Here is a 19,188-nt window from a genome sequence, read left to right as displayed (position 1 = left end):
ATTTCAGTATTTTCGTTAGGTCATTCTATAGATAGGTTAGGTTTGTTTTATGGCAATCCTGAAAAGTGACGCGTTTCTGAACCAAATGAATTATGACTAACGAAAATGCGGGCAAACAATACATGGCTTAAAACTATTTGGGAAACAATAGAGACCCGACAAATTGGTCTGCCGGAGTGATTGGACGAGTCGGTGATTTGTCTAAGATGTTAGGTTAGTTGTAGGCACTGACAATCCAACCTCTAGACTGAGCTTAGACCAATTATTTCATGAAACCGATGCTGCCAAAAATACGGGGGGACGAGGTGAGCGAATCCCGTGCCGTGATTGGTTCGTTCAAAGACACCAATCACGGCACGGGATTGACTCGAAGATGGAGTAACGCTACCGTATGTGTGGCAGAGGGGGTAGCGCGACTATCCTATGTCTAGAGCAGGGATGTTGCGGATGCCGATTTTTTGACATCCGCGGATGCGGATTTTTAAAGGCTCACATCCGCGGATGCGGATGCGGGTGCGGATGTCAAGATAGGTACATAAAATACGTCAAATATTACATTTTAGTCATTTTTATTTCAAAAAACCGGCCAATTGCGAGTCGGACTCGCGTTTCAGGGGTTCCGTACGTTAAGTCCCACTCACGCTTGACTGCTAATTTCTAATAGGTTTTTTGGCTAATGACTAAATTACCGAGCAGTCTAGCACTTACGCCGATGCTAAGACGTTCCTGTACCGAACTGTTCCGCATCCGCATCCGCATTAAATCCGCATCGATTTTATGCGGATGCGGATGTTGACAATAATGCGGAAGTTCCGCGGATGCGGATGCGGATATTCGCAACATCCCTGGTCTATATGATTGTCTGTGGTTGTAGGTGGTCTAGTAGGTCCGCTCGGCCTTGCTAGGCCCGTGGGCGGCGGCGTGCGCGGCCATGCGGCGCTCCAGCTCCGGCCTGAAGTGCCGGATGAGCCCCTGAATGGGCCACGCCGCACCGTCCGCTAGCGCGCAGATCGTGTGCCCTAGAAATACAAGCATAAAAAAAAAAAAAAATAATAAAAAGTCATTTATTGTCGCAAAACACAGTAACAAAATAAAACAACAAGGAAAAAGAAAAAAGACACAATAAGCACATAAGTCCAATAGGGTTGCTGACTGTATAAATATATATATGTTTAATTATAACTATGTAGAAGGAGGAGTTAATTTGAACGTGACGTCATACATACAGTTAGGGCTCAAGGCAATGATTTATATAGATGGTCAACCAAATCCTGACAGTAAAAAAGGCGCGAAATTCAAATTTTCTATGGAACGATATCCCTTCGCGCCTACATTTTTCAAATTTGCCGCCTTTTTCTACTGACAAGATTTGGTTGACCCAGTATAACTCAAGATAGGTTATAGCACAAAACAGATACAGTACAGAAATCAATATACATACAAAGTGCGCTCGAGCAACGCACACATAGACACTGCTCACGGACACGATATCTCGGACCGGTTGGGACCAGTGCGAGCGCGAGTGCCATCCGCTTGAGACACGCGTCTGTGAACTTTTTTGTGCAATAATGGAGAAACAAAACAGATACAGTACAGAAATCAATCTACATACAAAGTGCGCTCGAGCAACGCACACATAGACACTGCTCACGGACACGATATCTCGGACCGGTTGGGACCAGTCCGAGCGCGAGTGCCATCCGCTTGAGACACGCGTCTGTCAACTTTTTTGTGCAATAATGGAGAAACAAAACAGATACAGTACAGAAATCAATCTACATACAAAGTGCGCTCGAGCAACGCACACATAGACACTGCTCACGGACACGATATCTCGGACCGGTTGGGACCAGTGCGAGCGCGAGTGCCATCCGCTTGAGACACGCGTCTGTGAACTTTTTTGTGCAATAATGGAGAAACAAAACAGATACAGTACAGAAATCAATCTACATACAAAGTGCGCTCGAGCAACGCACACATAGACACTGCTCACGGACACGATATCTCGGACCGGTTGGGACCAGTCCGAGCGCGAGTGCCATCCGCTTGAGACACGTGTCTGTCAACTTTTTTGTGCAATAATGGAGAAACAAAACAGATACAGTACAGAAATCAATCTACATACAAAGTGCGCTCGAGCAACGCACACATAGACACTGCTCACGGACACGATATCTCGGACCGGTTGGGACCAGTCCGAGCGCGAGTGTCAACCGCTTGAGACACGCGTCTGTGAACTTTTTTGTGCAATAATGGAGAAACAAAAATAAAGTTATTACAACTGTTCAGTGGACGGTTGTTTAAATTCAACATTAAACGGTGAATTGTCGTTTTTTAAGCTACCAGTGGTTTCAGAAAGGTAAGTAGGTATCTGCTTGTATTTCGATGGTTCGTTTTAACGTTAAACAGACAGTTAGGTAGGTAGGTAAGCACCCCGCCCGGCCACTACTAGATACGAGTGCCACTACCACGATAGTTTTTTTGTGCATAAGTCATAGTTGACAACCCTAGAGCGACCGCCGAGCGTAGGTATGAAAAGTGAAGTACATACATGTGATTGACTTCTGTACTGTATCTGTTTTGTGGCTCAAGGCAATGATTTATAACTCAAGATAGGTTATAGGCGTTCCAAAATTGAAGCGCTTAACTTGTGACAAATTGGACAAGTTGCCTTTAGACGCGGCTGGACAAGCGATAAATGTGCACGTGTTAACGAGCTCCCGCACACCGAAAGAGAAAGAGACGGCCTTATGTTCAACAACGAGTGAGACAAAGATGGAATGAGAAAATTAATCAAAAATAACAGATTTCTTCGTAGGCACAGAAATAAATATGGAAGTATTTTTTGTGCTCCTCAAGTATGAGTATAACATATCTATGGCGAGAACTCGCATGCGAGTTTCATTACATTGCGGGTTTTGATCGGTCGGTTGAATTGGACGTAGCCAAACAGTCCGCAATGTAACTAAAATCGCGTTCGCGCGCCGTCTAAATCAGCCCTTAAGGTGCCGTGAGTTCAGGGGCCTGTTTCTCAAAAGCTGTAACTTGCAATTCAAGTGGAAGTCCCGTTCTAACAAAAGCTGTCAAAGTGACATCCGCTTGTATTGCAAGTCGATGAAGTAACTAGAGATAGGCCTCAAGATTGCTATTCATATTTTTTGGCAACGGCACGGTTTTCGGCAAACCTACTGAACCTTAACCGTTATACAAATTATCTCACCTTCAATCTGTTTGGAAAGCTCCCACAACATGTCGATTTCTTTCGGTGAAGCGTTGCCGTCAACAAATCTGAAAAAGGTAATTAAAATTAAATAATTTATAACTATTTGACTATCATATCAATCTAAGGATGTTTTTCCACCTGTACAATTTCTTTGTCCAATGTGCATTGCGTCTCACTCTCTCATTAATTATAAACATGATGAGATGGAAATACACATTGGACCAAGATATTGGACAGATGGAATACCATCCTAAGGAATAAAAAAACCGGCCAAGTGCGAGTCGGACTCGCGCACGGAGGGTTCCGCACCATCAACAAAAAATAGAGCAAAACAAGCAAAAAAACGGTCACCCATCCAAGTACTGACCCCGCCCGACGTTGCTTAACTTCGGTCAAAAATCACGTTTGTTGTATGGGAGCCCCACTTAAATCTTTATTTTATTCTGTTTTTAGTATTTGTTGTTATAGCGGCAACAGAAATACATCATCTGTGAAATGTCATCATCTATGTTTAGCCCTATGGTTGACTGGTAGAGAATGCCTTTAGGCATTAAGTCCGCCATTTGTACATTTTATTTGTATTTTGTGCAATAAAGTTTAAATAAATAAATAAATAAACCATGGCAGACTAACTTACCTGTATATGATCTTCTTCATCCAGCCCACGCCCTCGCGGCACGGCGTGCACTGCCCGCAGGACTCGTGCGCGTAGAACATGAGCAGGCGCGCGATGGCCTTCACTATGTCCGTCTGTTTGTTCATCACGATGATGGCCGCCGTGCCGAGCGAGGTCTGGGCCGCTACGAGACCGTCGAAGTCCATTAGCACTGTCTCGCATACGCTGGGAAATAAATGCTTTGTTTAAAATCTTCAGTAAAGAATTTATGAACAGATGGAAGTTTGTAGCGCGACTTAGGGTCACCAAACTGTTCGTATCGTTAAAGAGTTCGCTAAATTTTTATGTATGGAAAGTTTCATAGTACAGCGCCGGGGCGCGCCGGCTGACGTTGATCAGTCTGTCAAATGTGGTTGGTGCAACTGGGCCTTATTCTTCAAGTAATTCGAACAAATCGCGAGACTACATTAAAACTAATTTTAGTAATATTGTTGCCAATTGTGACCAGAATACAATTTTGTTATTGAATAGCAACTTGCATTGCTGAAATCACTTATCAACACCATAACACCATTGGAATTGTTCCAGCTTAGCTCTAAGCTGCTAGCTAAATTTCGGCACCAGAAGCAACATATCGGTTAACGTCGCTCGAATCGCAAGACATTGGAAAATTATGGATCTTCTGGTATAAAAAACTCACTCTTTAGGAATCAGCGGGGTGGAAGACCCTCCAGGGATAACCGCCAACAGATTATCCCAGCCTCCAATGATGCCACCAGCGTGTCTCTCAAGCAGTTCCCTCAGGCTGGCGTGCAAACAATATGGTCCCTGGGAAAATGCCTTGAAGAGATAACATGCTATATAACTCACTCTTTAGGAATCAGCGGGGTGGAAGACCCCCCAGGGATAACTGCCAACAGATTATCCCAGCCTCCAATGATGCCACCAGCGTGTCTCTTAAGCAGCTCTCTCAGAGGGATGCTCATCTCCTCTTCGAGTGTTGACGTGTCCAGAGATGTGGAACAGCGTGGTGCCGGAGTTACACTCTAATAGCTGGTGTGCAAGAAATATGGGCCTTGGGATGGTCTTGAAGAGAACTTGCTATATAACTCACTCTTTAGGAATCAGCGGGGTGGAAGACCCTCCAGGGATAACTGCCAGCAGATTATCCCAGCCTCCAATGATGGCACCGGCGTGTCTCTTAAGCAGCTCTCTCAGAGGGATGCTCATCTCCTCTTCGAGTGTTGACGTGTCCAGAGATGTGGAACAGCGTGGTGCCGGAGTTACACTCTATAAGCTGGTGTGCAAGTAGTATGGGTCCTGGAATGTCTTGAAGAGAACTTGCTATATAACTTACTCTTTAGGAATCAGCGGGGTAGAAGACCCCCCAGGGATAACTGCCAGCAGATTATCCCAGCCTCCAATGATGCCACCAGCGTGTCTCTCAAGCAGTTCCCTCAGGCTGGCGTGCAAACAATATGGTCCCTGGGAAAATGCCTTGAAGAGATAACATGCTATATAACTCACTCTTTAGGAATCAGCGGGGTGGAAGACCCCCCAGGGATAACTGCCAGCAGATTATCCCAGCCTCCAATGATGCCACCGGCGTGTCTCTCCAGCAGTTCCCTCAGAGGGATGCTCATCTCCTCCTCGACGGTGCAGGGAGTGTTGACGTGGCCGGAGATGTTGAACAGCTTGGTGCCGGAGTTACACTCTAAAAGCTGGCATGCAAGCAATATGGGTCCTGGGAAATGCCTTGAAGAGATAACTTACTCTTTAGGAATCAGCGGGGTGGAAGACCCTCCAGGGATAACTGCCAGCAGATTATCCCAGCCTCCAATGATGCCACCAGCGTGTCTCTCAAGCAGTTCCCTCAGAGGAATGCTCATCTCTTCCTCGACGGTGCAGGGAGTGTTGACGTGGCCAGAGATGTTGAACAGCTTGGTGCTGGAGTTACACTCTATAAGCTGGTATGCAAGTAGTATGGGTCCTGGGATGATGTCTTTAAGAGAACTTGCTATTTAACTTACTCTTTAGGAATCAGCGGGGTGGAAGACCCTCCAGGGATAACTGCCAACAGATTATCCCAGCCTCCAATGATGCCACCAGCGTGTCTCTCAAGCAGTACCCTTAGAGGAATGCTCATCTCCTCTTCGAGTGTTGACGTGTCCAGAGATGTGGAACAGCGTGGTGCCGGAGTTACACTCTAAAAGCTGGTGTGCAAGTAGTATGGGTCCTGGGATGATGTCTTTAAGAGAACTTGCTATTTAACTTACTCTTTAGGAATTAGCGGGGTGGAAGACCCTCCAGGGATAACTGCCAGCAGATTATCCCAGCCTCCAATGATGCCACCGGCGTGTCTCTCAAGCAGTTCCCTTAGAGGGATGCTCATCTCCTCGACGGTACAGGAAGTGTTGACGTGACCGAAGATGTTGAACAGCTTGATGCCGGAGTTACACTCTATAAGCTGGTATGCAAGTAGTATGGGTCCTGGGATGATGTCTTTAAGAGAACTTGCTATTTAACTTACTCTTTAGGAATCAGCGGGGTGGAAGACCCTCCAGGGATAACTGCCAACAGATTATCCCAGCCTCCAATGATGCCACCAGCGTGTCTCTCAAGCAGTACCCTTAGAGGAATGCTCATCTCCTCTTCGAGTGTTGACGTGTCCAGAGATGTGGAACAGCGTGGTGCCGGAGTTACACTCTAAAAGCTGGTGTGCAAGTAGTATGGGTCCTGGGATGATGTCTTTAAGAGAACTTGCTATTTAACTTACTCTTTAGGAATTAGCGGGGTGGAAGACCCTCCAGGGATAACTGCCAGCAGATTATCCCAGCCTCCAATGATGCCACCGGCGTGTCTCTCAAGCAGTTCCCTTAGAGGGATGCTCATCTCCTCGACGGTACAGGAAGTGTTGACGTGACCGAAGATGTTGAACAGCTTGATGCCGGAGTTACACTCTATAAGCTGGTGTGCAAGTAGTATGGGTCCTGGGATGATGTCTTTAAGAGAACTTGCTATTTAACTTACTCTTTAGGAATCAGCGGGGTGGAAGACCCTCCAGGGATAACTGCCAGCAGATTATCCCAGCCTCCAATGATGCCACCGGCGTGTCTCTCAAGCAGTTCCCTTAGAGGGATGCTCATCTCCTCGACGGTGCAGGAAGTGTTGACGTGACCGAAGATGTTGAACAGCTTGATGTCGGAGTTACACTCTATAAGCTGGTGTGCAAGTAGTATGGGTCCTGGGATGATGTCTTGAAGAGAACTTGCTATTTAACTTACTCTTTAGGAATCAGCGGGGTGGAAGACCCTCCAGGGATAACTGCCAGCAGATTATCCCAGCCTCCAATGATGCCACCGGCGTGTCTCTCCAGTAGTTCTCTCAGAGGAATGCTCATCTCCTCCTCGACGGTGCAGGGAGTGTTGACGTGGCCGGAGATGTTGAACAGCTTGGTGCTGGAGTTACACTCTAAAAGCTGGTGTGCAAGCAATATGGGTCCTGGGAAATGCCTTGAAGAGATAACTTACTCTTTAGGAATCAGCAGGGTGGAAGACCCTCCAGGTATAACTGCCAACAGATTATCCCAACCTCCAATGATGCCACCAGCGTGTCTCTCAAGCAGTTCCCTCAGAGGGATGCTCATCTCCTCTTCAAGTGTTGACGTGTCCAGAGATGTGGAACAGCGTGGTGCCGGAGTTACACTCTAAAAGCTGGTGTGCAAGAAATATGGGCCCTGGGATGATGTCTTGAAGAGAACTTGTTATATAACTCACTCTTTAGGAATCAGCGGGGTGGAAGACCCCCCAGGGATAACTGCCAACAGATTATCCCAGCCTCCAATGATGCCACCGGCGTGTCTCTCAAGCAGTTCCCTTAGAGGGATGCTCATCTCCTCGACGGTGCAGGGAGTGTTGACGTGACCGAAGATGTTGAACAGCTTGATGCCGGAGTTACACTCTATAAGCTGGTGTGCAAGTAGTATGGGTCCTGGGATGATGTCTTTAAGAGAACTTGCTATTTAACTTACTCTTTAGGAATCAGCGGGGTGGAAGACCCTCCAGGGATAACTGCCAGCAGATTATCCCAGCCTCCAATGATGCCACCGGCGTGTCTCTCAAGCAGTTCCCTTAGAGGGATGCTCATCTCCTCGACGGTGCAGGAAGTGTTGACGTGACCGAAGATGTTGAACAGCTTGATGTCGGAGTTACACTCTATAAGCTGGTGTGCAAGTAGTATGGGTCCTGGGATGATGTCTTGAAGAGAACTTGCTATTTAACTTACTCTTTAGGAATCAGCGGGGTGGAAGACCCTCCAGGGATAACTGCCAGCAGATTATCCCAGCCTCCAATGATGCCACCGGCGTGTCTCTCCAGTAGTTCTCTCAGAGGAATGCTCATCTCCTCCTCGACGGTGCAGGGAGTGTTGACGTGGCCGGAGATGTTGAACAGCTTGGTGCTGGAGTTACACTCTAAAAGCTGGTGTGCAAGCAATATGGGTCCTGGGAAATGCCTTGAAGAGATAACTTACTCTTTAGGAATCAGCAGGGTGGAAGACCCTCCAGGTATAACTGCCAACAGATTATCCCAACCTCCAATGATGCCACCAGCGTGTCTCTCAAGCAGTTCCCTCAGAGGGATGCTCATCTCCTCTTCAAGTGTTGACGTGTCCAGAGATGTGGAACAGCGTGGTGCCGGAGTTACACTCTAAAAGCTGGTGTGCAAGAAATATGGGCCCTGGGATGATGTCTTGAAGAGAACTTGTTATATAACTCACTCTTTAGGAATCAGCGGGGTGGAAGACCCCCCAGGGATAACTGCCAACAGATTATCCCAGCCTCCAATGATGCCACCAGCGTGTCTCTCAAGCAGTTCCCTCAGAGGGATGCTCATCTCCTCCTCGACGGTGCAGGGAGTGTTGACGTGGCCGGAGATGTTGAATAGCTTGGTGCCAGAGTTACGCTGGCGGCCGAAGGAGGCGAACCAGGCGCCGCCGCGGCGGAGGATTGACTGGAAGACGGAAGAAAATGTTCAATTTATTTGGACTTATGTGCTAATTGTCTTTTTTTTTATGTTTTGCGACAATAAATGACTTTTTTTTTACTTTACTTTTTTTTTACTTTTTAATGGTAATGACCGTGATAAAACACAATTGAAAGAGCAAATAGTGTTATTTTACTGCATTCTGAATATAACTAACTAAATCTTATTATACATCTACGTATAACTTGAAGAAAATTTTATCACATAACAGTTAAAATGCTGTTATTTTATGGTATTCGTATCAGCACTTTACCGAATGGTGATTTCGGACAGAAAATGCATTTTTTTTTTAAATAAAAGTAGATAAAGGCAATATCACTCAAAGCTCTTCAGATGTTGCTTACTTTTGTAGCTCTGTAATGTATCCCGCGGATGTTAATATGTCTTCCTTCCATCTTCCTCCCTTCACTATACCTGTAGGTGGTCAAATTACGTGCCTAAGGGCTCATTTAGATGGGGCGAGAACTCACATGCGAGTTTGAATACATTGGGTCATTTGATCGTTCGGCTAAATTGATGTAACCTCAATAGTCCGCAATGTAACTAAAATCGTATCAGAGTTTGCGCGCCGTGTAAATGAGCGCTAACACTTCGGCCTCTGTCGAAAAAAATCGTCACAATATAAAATGCAACTTACTGGTGCAACAGCAATAGTCTCCACATTGTTGACAGTAGTCGGGCACCCGAACAGACCAACATCAGCGGGGAACGGAGGCTTCAGCCTCGGCTTGCCCTGCTTCCCCTCAATGGACTCGATGAGTGCGGTCTCTTCACCGCAGATGTAGGCTCCGGCGCCGCGCTGGACGAACACGTCGAAGTCATATCCGGAGCCGCAAGCGTTCTTGCCGATGAGACCTGCTTGGTAGGCCTGGAAAATATACAAGTTTTGTGACTATTTTGCTAGTACAAACAGCAAAACACTTATATCCTAATCTAGTCTAGTCCTAGTCCTAGTAGGTCTTATCTAGATGAAAAACGGTTGACAAATGGTCAATGGGGTTGGATGGTCGAAGTATTTAGCAGATGGCGCCATCATAGCTTGCCCTGTCATCTATGCCAACCTTTGACAATTGACAACCCCATTAAGGCCGCGGACGCAGATGCTTTTAATCAGTCACCATACAGTAAAAAAATACTGAAGGTTAAGAGCCAACAGGAGCTAAGATTTAAATATTTTAGGTAAATATACCCGTCTCGCTAACGGAAGCGGCTCCTAAAACTAGTGCGATAAGGACAAGGCGAAAAGTCCTGCGTAAAAATCTCAAAAATCGAGGTTTCGTACTCGGCTGTTTCCTCCTCCAAAACGTAACCAATCGTAACCAAATTTGGAAATCTAAATGATTATGACATTATCTGTGTCGGACCGTTTTGCTTTTTTGACTAATTGATATCAGTTTTGAATAGCACGCCTCTCATTGCGGCATAGTCAATTAGGCCATTTTGGCCATTTTTGAAGGGCTCTAGCGCCTTAAAAAACAAAAATATCAAAAAAAGCAAAACGGTCCGACATAGATATTGACAATATTAATCTGTGTTGAAAAAATCATTGCTCTAGCTTCAAAACCCACGGAGGAAACAGTCGAGTACGTTTGTATGGAGAAATGACCACTCCTGTTGGCTCTTAACAAGTTTAGCAATTATCATCAGAGGTTTAGTGATAAAATATCACTGAAACCTGTGACAAAAAATAGTTATCAAGGTTGGGTATATCCATTTCTTCAGAATTAATTTGTCATTGTATTACTGCAACCCAATTGAGCAATCATTGTATGGCATGATGATAATTTTCTCAGAACAATGGAATCCAGTTTGGTAATTAAGCTACAAGAGTAAATGTGTTATTATTATTACTAATGATTATTGACAATAATTACTCTATTCCACTGGTAAATACTATGCAATCTGTCAGTCATACCATACTGAGGTTAGTACAAACACAGACCAGAATATACATATGTACAGTACTGGCCAAAAATAAATTACATTCAAGTTTTTACGGCAAACCTGTTTAGGGTTCCTAGTTGACTATGGAACCCTGAAAAGGTATTCCGTAAAAACCTGAAGGTGATATATTTTAGGCCGGTACTGTACAATACAAACTGACTACTCCACCAGAGGTTCCGTAGAACTTATCCTACTGGCTTGTTTATTTTTAAAAGACAATAGACTACTTTTCCTAGAGTTCATGAGAAAAACTGACCATTCCTAATAATCCTAATTACCATTAGCCATAATTATATTTTTCTCTAATACCATTCTGTCCACATAATAATATTTATAAAATGTGGCTTTCCATCAGAGAAGGACCCTTATGAACACAAGTGCTTCTCTGATGGAAAGAAACAAATAATTAATAAAATGGCATTATTTGTTAGATAGTTTTTAGGTAAACACATTCAGTTTTCTCTTACCTCAGCAATTGCCACCTGCAGGTTGCTAGCCTCATTGTAAAACTCTCCTCTAATATAAATATATGCAGCCTGCGCGCCCATACAAGCCCCAGCAATCAGGCATCCCTCAACCAGCTTGTGCGGGTCGTGGCGCATGATCTCACGGTCCTTGCAGGTGCCTGGTTCTCCCTCGTCAGCGTTCACTACCAGGTATTTGGGACGGCCGTCGGCAGGCTTGTTCATGAAGGACCATTTCATACCGGTGGGGAAACCGGCGCCTCCGCGGCCACGGAGACCTGAGCTCTTCATTTCATCTGGGAAATTGAGAATTTAGGTAAGTTGATAAATTGGAAGTACACACTGTTCATTCATTTAATGTATTATGACATGATAGACTACAATTACTCGCCAGTCTGTCTGTGACCACGAACGTAACGTCAGGTTCGAAATGTCAGGCCATAAAATAAACTTAAGTTTTACGCGATTAAGTCCCGATTAAGTCCCGTATTAGTTATAAAAGTATGATAGACTAATTGTTATAAATTTGATGCCAAAACAAATCCTATAGATCATCTAAATATGCAGCAGTAATCCACCAATAAAAATCTCCACACAGTGAATATTCATATAAAAATGGAACACACACATACACATAAGGCAATTTATTAAGCTACTTACTGACAATCCAGTCAGTGCCCTTTAAGATGATTTCTTTAGTCAAATACCAATCGCCGCGACTCAGGGCGCCCTTCAATCGCCAGTCGTGTCGGCCGTACAAGTTTGTAAAAACCCTGTCGGCATCTGCCAGGGGCCCATATTTCGCCTTTTGCGGAGGAGCCTGCGTCTGCTGGAACCGCACGGGCACATTGTTGACGCTCACCAGCGGCCCAACTACACCTGGAAAACACCACAAGACGTCAACATTATGTAAGATTCAGCACTACGCACTAAACGGCTACGGTTTCACAGTGCGATCACAGAGGTTGTGACTGCCCTAGAAGCTTCTACTGAGGAACCGAAAGCTTTGCTTTACAGTTTTGAGTCTATTTACCCAAGTGAGCCTTCGTTCCCTGAATAACTCGCGCTAATGCACCAGCCATTTTTACATTACAAAACTGACCAAAAATCAGGGAGCTGTCATTCCAAACATATGCTACGGACTATATAAGTGTCTTTCGTTCAGATACAAGTTTTTTGGCCTAGCCAAGGCGTTTAAAACAATGATTCAAACATACCGGATAAGGAAGTGACCACCCGTGTGGGCATGGAAGATGATACAGTTGTTATAATACGCGGGCTTGGAGTTTGGAGACTTTGGAGTAATGTTTTGGTTGTTCTATGAATATTATGAATCGTTATTGTATGAATCATTTTAACGTTGTCGAGGATGGTAAATGGCGGACGTGACCATGTATTTCAAAGGTAAAACATTTAGGTACTATGTGCGTTTTTCCGGAGATACAATTATATTAGACTTACTATTTTCCAAACAATCCCATGTACTGAACAAACGTAGGTAGGTATTACATTTGTATTTCCTATTACCACGAGATAATTTCTTTCAGCGACATTCTTCTCGTTTTTTTTTTTTTTTTTTTTTTTTAAATGGCGTTTATTACAGTAGCCAGTGTCATGTCGATATGTATATAAATCGAAAATTTAGAAATTATAATGAGATAATTAATAATAGTTGCTGATTTCAAAAATGGTGTATATCAAAGTTTGTTATTTATTTCTATGTTATTTCTTGAATTCTGGTCATAGATGCGATAACGTCAAAGTAACCAGCCAGCATTCACGCTTATCAAGGAGGCCCTATCTCATCCCTATCTAATATCAGCACTCTAAGCAGTTTGACTACTATACTTTGGATTTGGATTTGGTTTGGATTTGACTAAGATAGTCCAAAGAAAATTAAATCACTACGTTTTAGGATAGTCAGCGAAATCGACTCCACACCTGCGTTCGCGGCTTCGAGCCAATTCGCGCCGTAATTCGCGCACGAGTGAGGGCACTTTATTTTTTTTTTATACAAAGTGCCAATGTCTTCGTATGTATTAGCACTGATCAGTGCGAACGAATTTAAACCTTTTGTATTAAACAATGGACTTACATTTGTGCGCACTAATCAGTAAGTAGACATACGAAGGGTTAATACGTTTCTGAGGGCTGCCGGCTGATTTAGACTACGCGCGAACTCGCATGCGATTTTATATGTTGGTTACGTCCAATTCAACCAACCAATCAAAACCCGCAATGTAATGAAACTCGCATCGTCAAAATGAGCCCTTAAGGCCGCAGATCACAAGGGAATATGTGTGAAATGGAAAAGACATAGGTAGGTACAGTCACCACACGGGATTGTTACGCCATTTAGGGTTCTAGCTAAATTGGACACACCATAACGTAAATGGAACAACTAATTTAGTTAGGACCCTACATGGCGTAACAATCCCGTGTGGTGAGTGTACTACTTTCAAAGTTTGAAGACTGTTGAGTGGAAATAATGAGACAATAAAACATTGAAATTTTTAATAATTTTATTCCATTTAGAAGAGATTGCTATTTGTTAGCACCAGTTTTACTTTTGTAGCCTTAACATTTGTAATATATTGCACATCAACAAATCGGTGCAATTTTTTTTCAAACACTACGCACCATTCTTTCAATATCAATATTTGAAGATGCCGCAACTAGCCACGAAATTCTTTTCGGGTACTCATAAAGTTGATGATTTTTATAGACATTATTAGAAACAGCGCTCAGCTTTGCTTGGGCCGAAGCAGCAGGCATACTCATGAATACGGCGCTCCAGTTCAGGTCTGAAGTGGCGGATGAGGCCCTGGATCGGCCAGGCAGCTCCATCAGCTAGTGCACAGATCGTGTGACCTATAAGAAGAAAAAAATAATTTATACTAGATACTAGAACTACTGATGATATAAAACGAATCCATTAAGTTAAGTCCTTGTTTCTTTTCTTCGTGAGCTAGTAATTTTTAGATATTGTACATCTCTCTTAGGATTTTTGTGAAATTCACCTTCAATTTGCTTAGACATTTCCCACAGCATGTCGATTTCTTTCAAGGCAGCATTCCCGCAGACAAGTCTAAGAAAACATATAATATAGATAATTATACATAATATATCTACAATTAAACATGGCTGAAATGCATATAAGTATATTTCTATTTACAACGACATTTCGAATGTAGCGAAAAGCGTAACTACTTCAACATAGTTGGTTGACTTCCACTTGCACTAGTATCATGTTCTAGGTGTCGATAAAACAGTGTACAGTGTACTGGGCATTCCTCTGCTTAATAAAGAATCATTAACTCTGCCCTACCACTACTTTTAGTCTTGTGTGCATAATATAGACCTTTGGCGTTACCTTTGGATAATTTTCTTCATCCAGCCTACACCTTCGCGGCAAGGCGTGCACTGGCCACAAGACTCATGCGCATAGAACGTGAGCAGCCGATCAATGGCTTTCACTATGTCGGTCTGCTGGTTCATAACTATCATCGCTGCTGTGCCGAAAGAGGAATTCACCGCCATTAAGGCGTCATAGTCCATAAGTACTGTTTCACATATGCTGCAAGAAAAAAACCAAATCATTATTCTGTTCCTGAATCAACCCAATCTGTAATTTAAAGTGTTACATATTCATTTGGAGATAGTCCCACCCTCCCAGAATGGAGATCAAGTTTCAGCATTCAAAGTTAGAACACCTCTGTGCTGGTATTAATGGACTTCGAGTAAATTTGCTCTTTTTTAAGATCTTACTGTTTAGGTAAAAGCGGACAAGATGATCCTCCAGGAATAACCGCCAACAGGTTATCCCATCCCCCCAAAACACCGCCGGCGTGTATTTCGATCAAGTCTCTGAGCGGGATGCTCATCTCCTCCTCGACGGTGCATGGCGTGCACACGTGTCCTGAGATGTTAAATAGCTTGGTGCCATGGTTACGTGGTCGACCGAATGACGCATACCAGGCCCCACCGCGTCGGAGGATCGTCTGAGGAGATTCATTAATGCTATGACAATCAATCAAATAGACGGAACGAATGATATTTAAGAAAGGTGGTTATGATGACAAAACGAAAGAAGAACAAAAGAGAAGATCTATGAATTGTCAACAAGTAGTTACCAAATGAAGTTTAGAGTTATACTAAAAATAGGAAGACTTTCAACTTACTGGTGACGAAGAAATAGTTTCCACATTGTTCACGGTAGTAGGGCACCCAAAAAGACCAACGTCTGCTGGGAAGGGTGGCTTCAGCCTTGGTTTACCCTGCTTGCCCTCTATGGACTCGATGAGAGCAGTCTCCTCGCCGCAGACATATGCACCAGCGCCGCGGTGCACAAATACGTCGTAGTCAAAACCAGAGTTGCAGGCGTTCTTACCAATGAGACCCGCTTGGTAGGCCTACAAGAAGTGTTTGTGGGATAAAATTGACCGGAATGGAGACTAGCGCTCATAATAATTGTTCGTGTGTATGTTTAACTGTTCGTAGTTCGGGATTCATCCGTTCACAGATTCAGCTGTTCACAGCTTGGGAACTACCTCTCATTTGCTCTATTTTCTAATTGTCAAATGAGGGTTGTGTCAGAGTGTGTGTTACAGTACAGGCAAATAATAATGACAAGCAGTATTTACTACAGCAGCGAAGGATATTTTTCTGTCGTTTTGAGCTGAGGCTTACCTCAGCAATCGCCATCTGAAGAATGTTAGCTTCATTGTAAAACTCTCCTCTTATATAAATATAGGCAGCATGAGCGCCTATAGCAGCACCAGCGAGCAAAGCCCCTTCAATGAGCTTATGGGGGTCATGGCGCATGATCTCTCTGTCTTTGCACGTGCCAGGCTCACCCTCATCGGCATTGATTACGAGGTATTTGGGACGACCATCAGATGGCTTGTTCATGAAGGACCACTTCATGCCAGTGGGAAAACCCGCACCACCACGACCTCGAAGGCCTGAAGTCTTCATTTCATCTAGGGAATTAAGAATTTCGATGCTCATAAGCAGGTCTCATTGTGTGAAATATTGAAACCTGCTTAAGTATGTGGGACGTGCGGAATGTATGTATTGAGCTGGGAAATGAGATATTTTAAAATACTAACTGATAATCCAGTCAGAGCCTTTACAGATGATCTCTTTAGTCAAGTACCAATCACCCCGACTTAAGGCACCTGCAAGTCGCCAGTCGTGCCTGCCATACAAATTCGTATAAATTCTGTCACTGTCAGAAAGCGGTCCACCCTGTGTTTTCCCCGTCGTCTGCTGGAATCGTACTGATAAATGATTGACGATCGCGATCGGGCTAGGAACACCTGAAATATATGAAGTCCATGAGGTCAGTCATAGCATAGTATTTGACCCAGGGCTGTCTCATTTCAAACAGAGACAAAGAGAATCATACTGTCTTTGTCTTACGCTAGTACTAACTAGCACCTAAAGTACCTAAACGAAAGGGATGAGTGAGTATAATCACTACGCCTTATAAAACAAAGTCCCCCGCCGAGTCCATCTGTTTGTATGTTATGTACCTATGTATGTTTGCGATAAACTCAAAAACTACTGAACTGATTTTCATGCCGTTTTCACCTATCAATACAGTGATTTATGAGGAAGGTTTAGGTGTATAATTGAATTTTTTAAGGTTTCGTGTAACTCGTGCGACGCCGGGCGGGATACAATACCATACCATACCATGATAAACAGTTATGCAAGGTGGCTAATTATAATTCTTACTTACTTACCTAATGATGCTTTTGTAGTCTTAATTATTCTTGCTAGCGTTCTAGCCATGATAAACAATAATCTAACCAAAACAGCGATAGTTCAAAAATTAACAGCACTGTCAAATGACTGTCAATTATTTGTCTATGTTTCAGTGCAATTTCAGTGTACCACAAACTACTAGATATATAGAAGATACCAGTGTCTTGGAGGATATAATCAAACGGAGACGCCATGTCTTTTTTTTTTTTAATCTTTATTTATTTATAGAGGGTTTTTACAAATGCCACCCTCATAGTGGCTCTCTAAAAAAAACTACAACAATCTAACTTTCACTATTTCTAATTTGTAAGATGGCCTTGACCATATTATAAAGAAGCCCAGCCTCTTCGGAGGCTGGACATGCCAGGATGCTATTGACTCTGCCGAGGTCATAGCACCTGACATTGAGCAAACGACGCTGTGCAGCACCTCGGCGACATTCCATTAAAATATGAAACACATCTTCAACTACTCCGCATAAGTTACATTTAGGCGAGTCAACTTTACGCATCATAAACGCGAAACTATTTAAAGGAATGTGGCCAGATCGCAATCTAAGAGCAACAATTAAATCTTGCCTGTTCATCCTACAGAAAGAGAACCATGGAGCACGAGGAAGTGTGGGTTGGATCGTTTTATACCATATACCCTTTGTGCGAGATCTTTCATCAAAATATTCAGACCACATGTCAAAGCACATATTTTTGACCTTGTACAGAACATCGGAGAACCAAGGGGTATTATGGCATTTAACACCCATTTCGGCTGCTTCCCTAGCCAACCGATCCACCACCTCGTTCCCCACAACACCACAGTGGGACGGGGTCCACTGAAAAATAACTTTCTTTTTGGCAGCGCATAGTTTAAGTACTAGACGAATTATAGTGTAAGCCACTGGAATGCCCCTAAAGACGTAAGTACAACGGTTCAAATGTTGAAGTGTGCATTTAGAATCCGTTAAAATTACAAACATATTGTGACTATTGATGCTGTCAATATATGAAAGTGACTCTGCAATTGCAATCATTTCAATAGCCATTATCGAAATATTGTCCATAATGTGTAGTTTAATTACTTCACCGGTTTGCCAATCTAGGAATGCTGCCCCACTACCAATATCTGTTTTAGATCCATCTGTAAATATCTTATAATAGTCATGATAGGTGTCTGTAAGCATTGAATTGCATATACTTCGTAACTGAGATCCGTCGTACTTACGTTTAGCTTTATCGATTTTCTCAACATTTAATACTAGATGAGTACTTAAATCTATATTAGTAACCCAGGTATCGAGTGAAAACATTTCTAGCTGGTTACTACAGTATACCGGGGTGTCCTTAAACTCATTAAATACAAGTCCAATTAACGGTTTTGTTTTGTTACGCCAGTAAAGGTTATCAAAAGAGTTTTTTAAATCCGACAGAAGACCAGGTAGGGAATTTGTACTTTGAGATTTAGATTTTAACAACATTTTCCCTGCAAGATACTGTCTCCGAATTGCTAACGGAGGTACGGTCAGTTCTGATTCCATGACATGGATAGGTGTACTTTTTATAAACCCTCCAATTATTCGTAAGCAAGTGTTTTGAAGTGTGTCTAACCTAGCTAAATTAGTTTTAGCGCTATTCCCGTATAAAAAACTAGCATAATCGAGCCTACTTCTTATCATTGCAATGTACAGTCGTCTTAAGTGGACTTGGTGCACTCCCCACCCCGCTCCCGCCAAAACTTTAAATATATTTATAAATTTAGTAACTTTAATTTTGATTTCATTTATGTGTTTCCCCCATCGCAGGCCTCGGTCAAGCCAAAGGCCCAAGTATTTAACGGTATCCACAACTTCAAGTGCTTTGTTGTTAATTTTAATAGAAATGTTATCTTTTTTAAATCCCCTTTTAAACAGACAAATTTTACTTTTACTCTGAGAAATCTCTAGACCTATGTCTAAAAATAAGGTATGTATTTTATCTAAAGCCTGCTGGATTTTTACTTCTCCCTCAGCAGGGTTTTTACAATGGCAATATAAAACGTAATCATCAGCATATTGAGAAATGAATATCTCCTTCTCAAGGGTTTTACAGATCTTCATAGTGGCTATGTTAAAAAGTAACGGGGATAGCGGGTCCC

The 19,188-nt window shown here is 43.2% G+C and overlaps 2 protein-coding genes and 1 long non-coding RNA gene across 4 annotated transcripts in view; 1 reads left to right on the top strand and 2 right to left on the bottom strand.

Moving 5' to 3' along the window:
* LOC134648395 (uncharacterized) overlaps positions 1 to 19,188 on the top strand; it is a 120,147-nt gene that overhangs the window by 88,650 nt on the left and 12,309 nt on the right. The gene's annotated exons all lie outside the window — the stretch shown is intronic.
* Positions 874 to 12,439, bottom strand: LOC134648389 (NADH dehydrogenase [ubiquinone] flavoprotein 1, mitochondrial-like). The gene is made up of 8 exons (XM_063502917.1): positions 12,323 to 12,439; positions 11,950 to 12,168; positions 11,293 to 11,585; positions 9,519 to 9,749; positions 8,616 to 8,848; positions 3,861 to 4,064; positions 3,221 to 3,288; positions 874 to 1,019 (listed from the first exon to the last, which is right to left on the bottom strand). Exons 1-8 carry the CDS (start codon positions 12,369 to 12,371, stop codon positions 880 to 882), a joined length of 1,437 nt encoding a protein of 478 aa, XP_063358987.1. The 5' UTR covers positions 12,372 to 12,439; the 3' UTR covers positions 874 to 879.
* On the bottom strand, positions 13,999 to 17,150 carry LOC134648512 (NADH dehydrogenase [ubiquinone] flavoprotein 1, mitochondrial-like). Of its 2 annotated transcripts, XM_063503032.1 has the most exons (8): positions 17,040 to 17,150; positions 16,401 to 16,610; positions 15,979 to 16,271; positions 15,471 to 15,701; positions 15,058 to 15,290; positions 14,663 to 14,866; positions 14,310 to 14,377; positions 13,999 to 14,160 (listed from the first exon to the last, which is right to left on the bottom strand). In XM_063503032.1, exons 1-8 carry the CDS (start codon positions 17,086 to 17,088, stop codon positions 14,021 to 14,023), a joined length of 1,428 nt encoding a protein of 475 aa, XP_063359102.1. In that variant the 5' UTR covers positions 17,089 to 17,150; the 3' UTR covers positions 13,999 to 14,020. The 2 variants fall into 2 exon arrangements, with proteins under 2 accessions (XP_063359102.1, XP_063359103.1); XM_063503033.1 differs by lacking the exon at positions 14,310 to 14,377.

Source organism: Cydia amplana, chromosome 5 (genome assembly GCF_948474715.1).
Source record: "Cydia amplana chromosome 5, ilCydAmpl1.1, whole genome shotgun sequence".
NCBI lineage: Eukaryota > Metazoa > Arthropoda > Insecta > Lepidoptera > Tortricidae > Cydia > Cydia amplana.
The sequence above is the reverse complement of the archived record's forward strand: the minus strand, read 5'-3'. Positions and strand labels throughout refer to the sequence as shown.

Coding starts and splice junctions, on each gene's coding strand:
- LOC134648389 (XM_063502917.1), bottom strand. CDS start 12,371: ATGGCTGGTGCATTAGCGCGAGTTATTCAGGGAACGAAGGCTCACTTG. Junction 4,065..8,615: donor ACCCCGCTGATTCCTAAAGA/GTGAGTTATATA, acceptor TTTATTTCCCAG/CGTATGCGAGACAGTGCTAA. Junction 3,289..3,860: donor ATGAAGAAGATCATATACAG/GTAAGTTAGTCT, acceptor TACCTTTTTCAG/ATTTGTTGACGGCAACGCTT.
- LOC134648512 (XM_063503032.1), bottom strand. CDS start 17,088: ATGGCTAGAACGCTAGCAAGAATAATTAAGACTACAAAAGCATCATTA. Junction 16,611..17,039: donor GACTACAAAAGCATCATTAG/GTAAGTAAGTAA, acceptor CATATATTTCAG/GTGTTCCTAGCCCGATCGCG. Junction 14,378..14,662: donor ATGAAGAAAATTATCCAAAG/GTAACGCCAAAG, acceptor ATGTTTTCTTAG/ACTTGTCTGCGGGAATGCTG.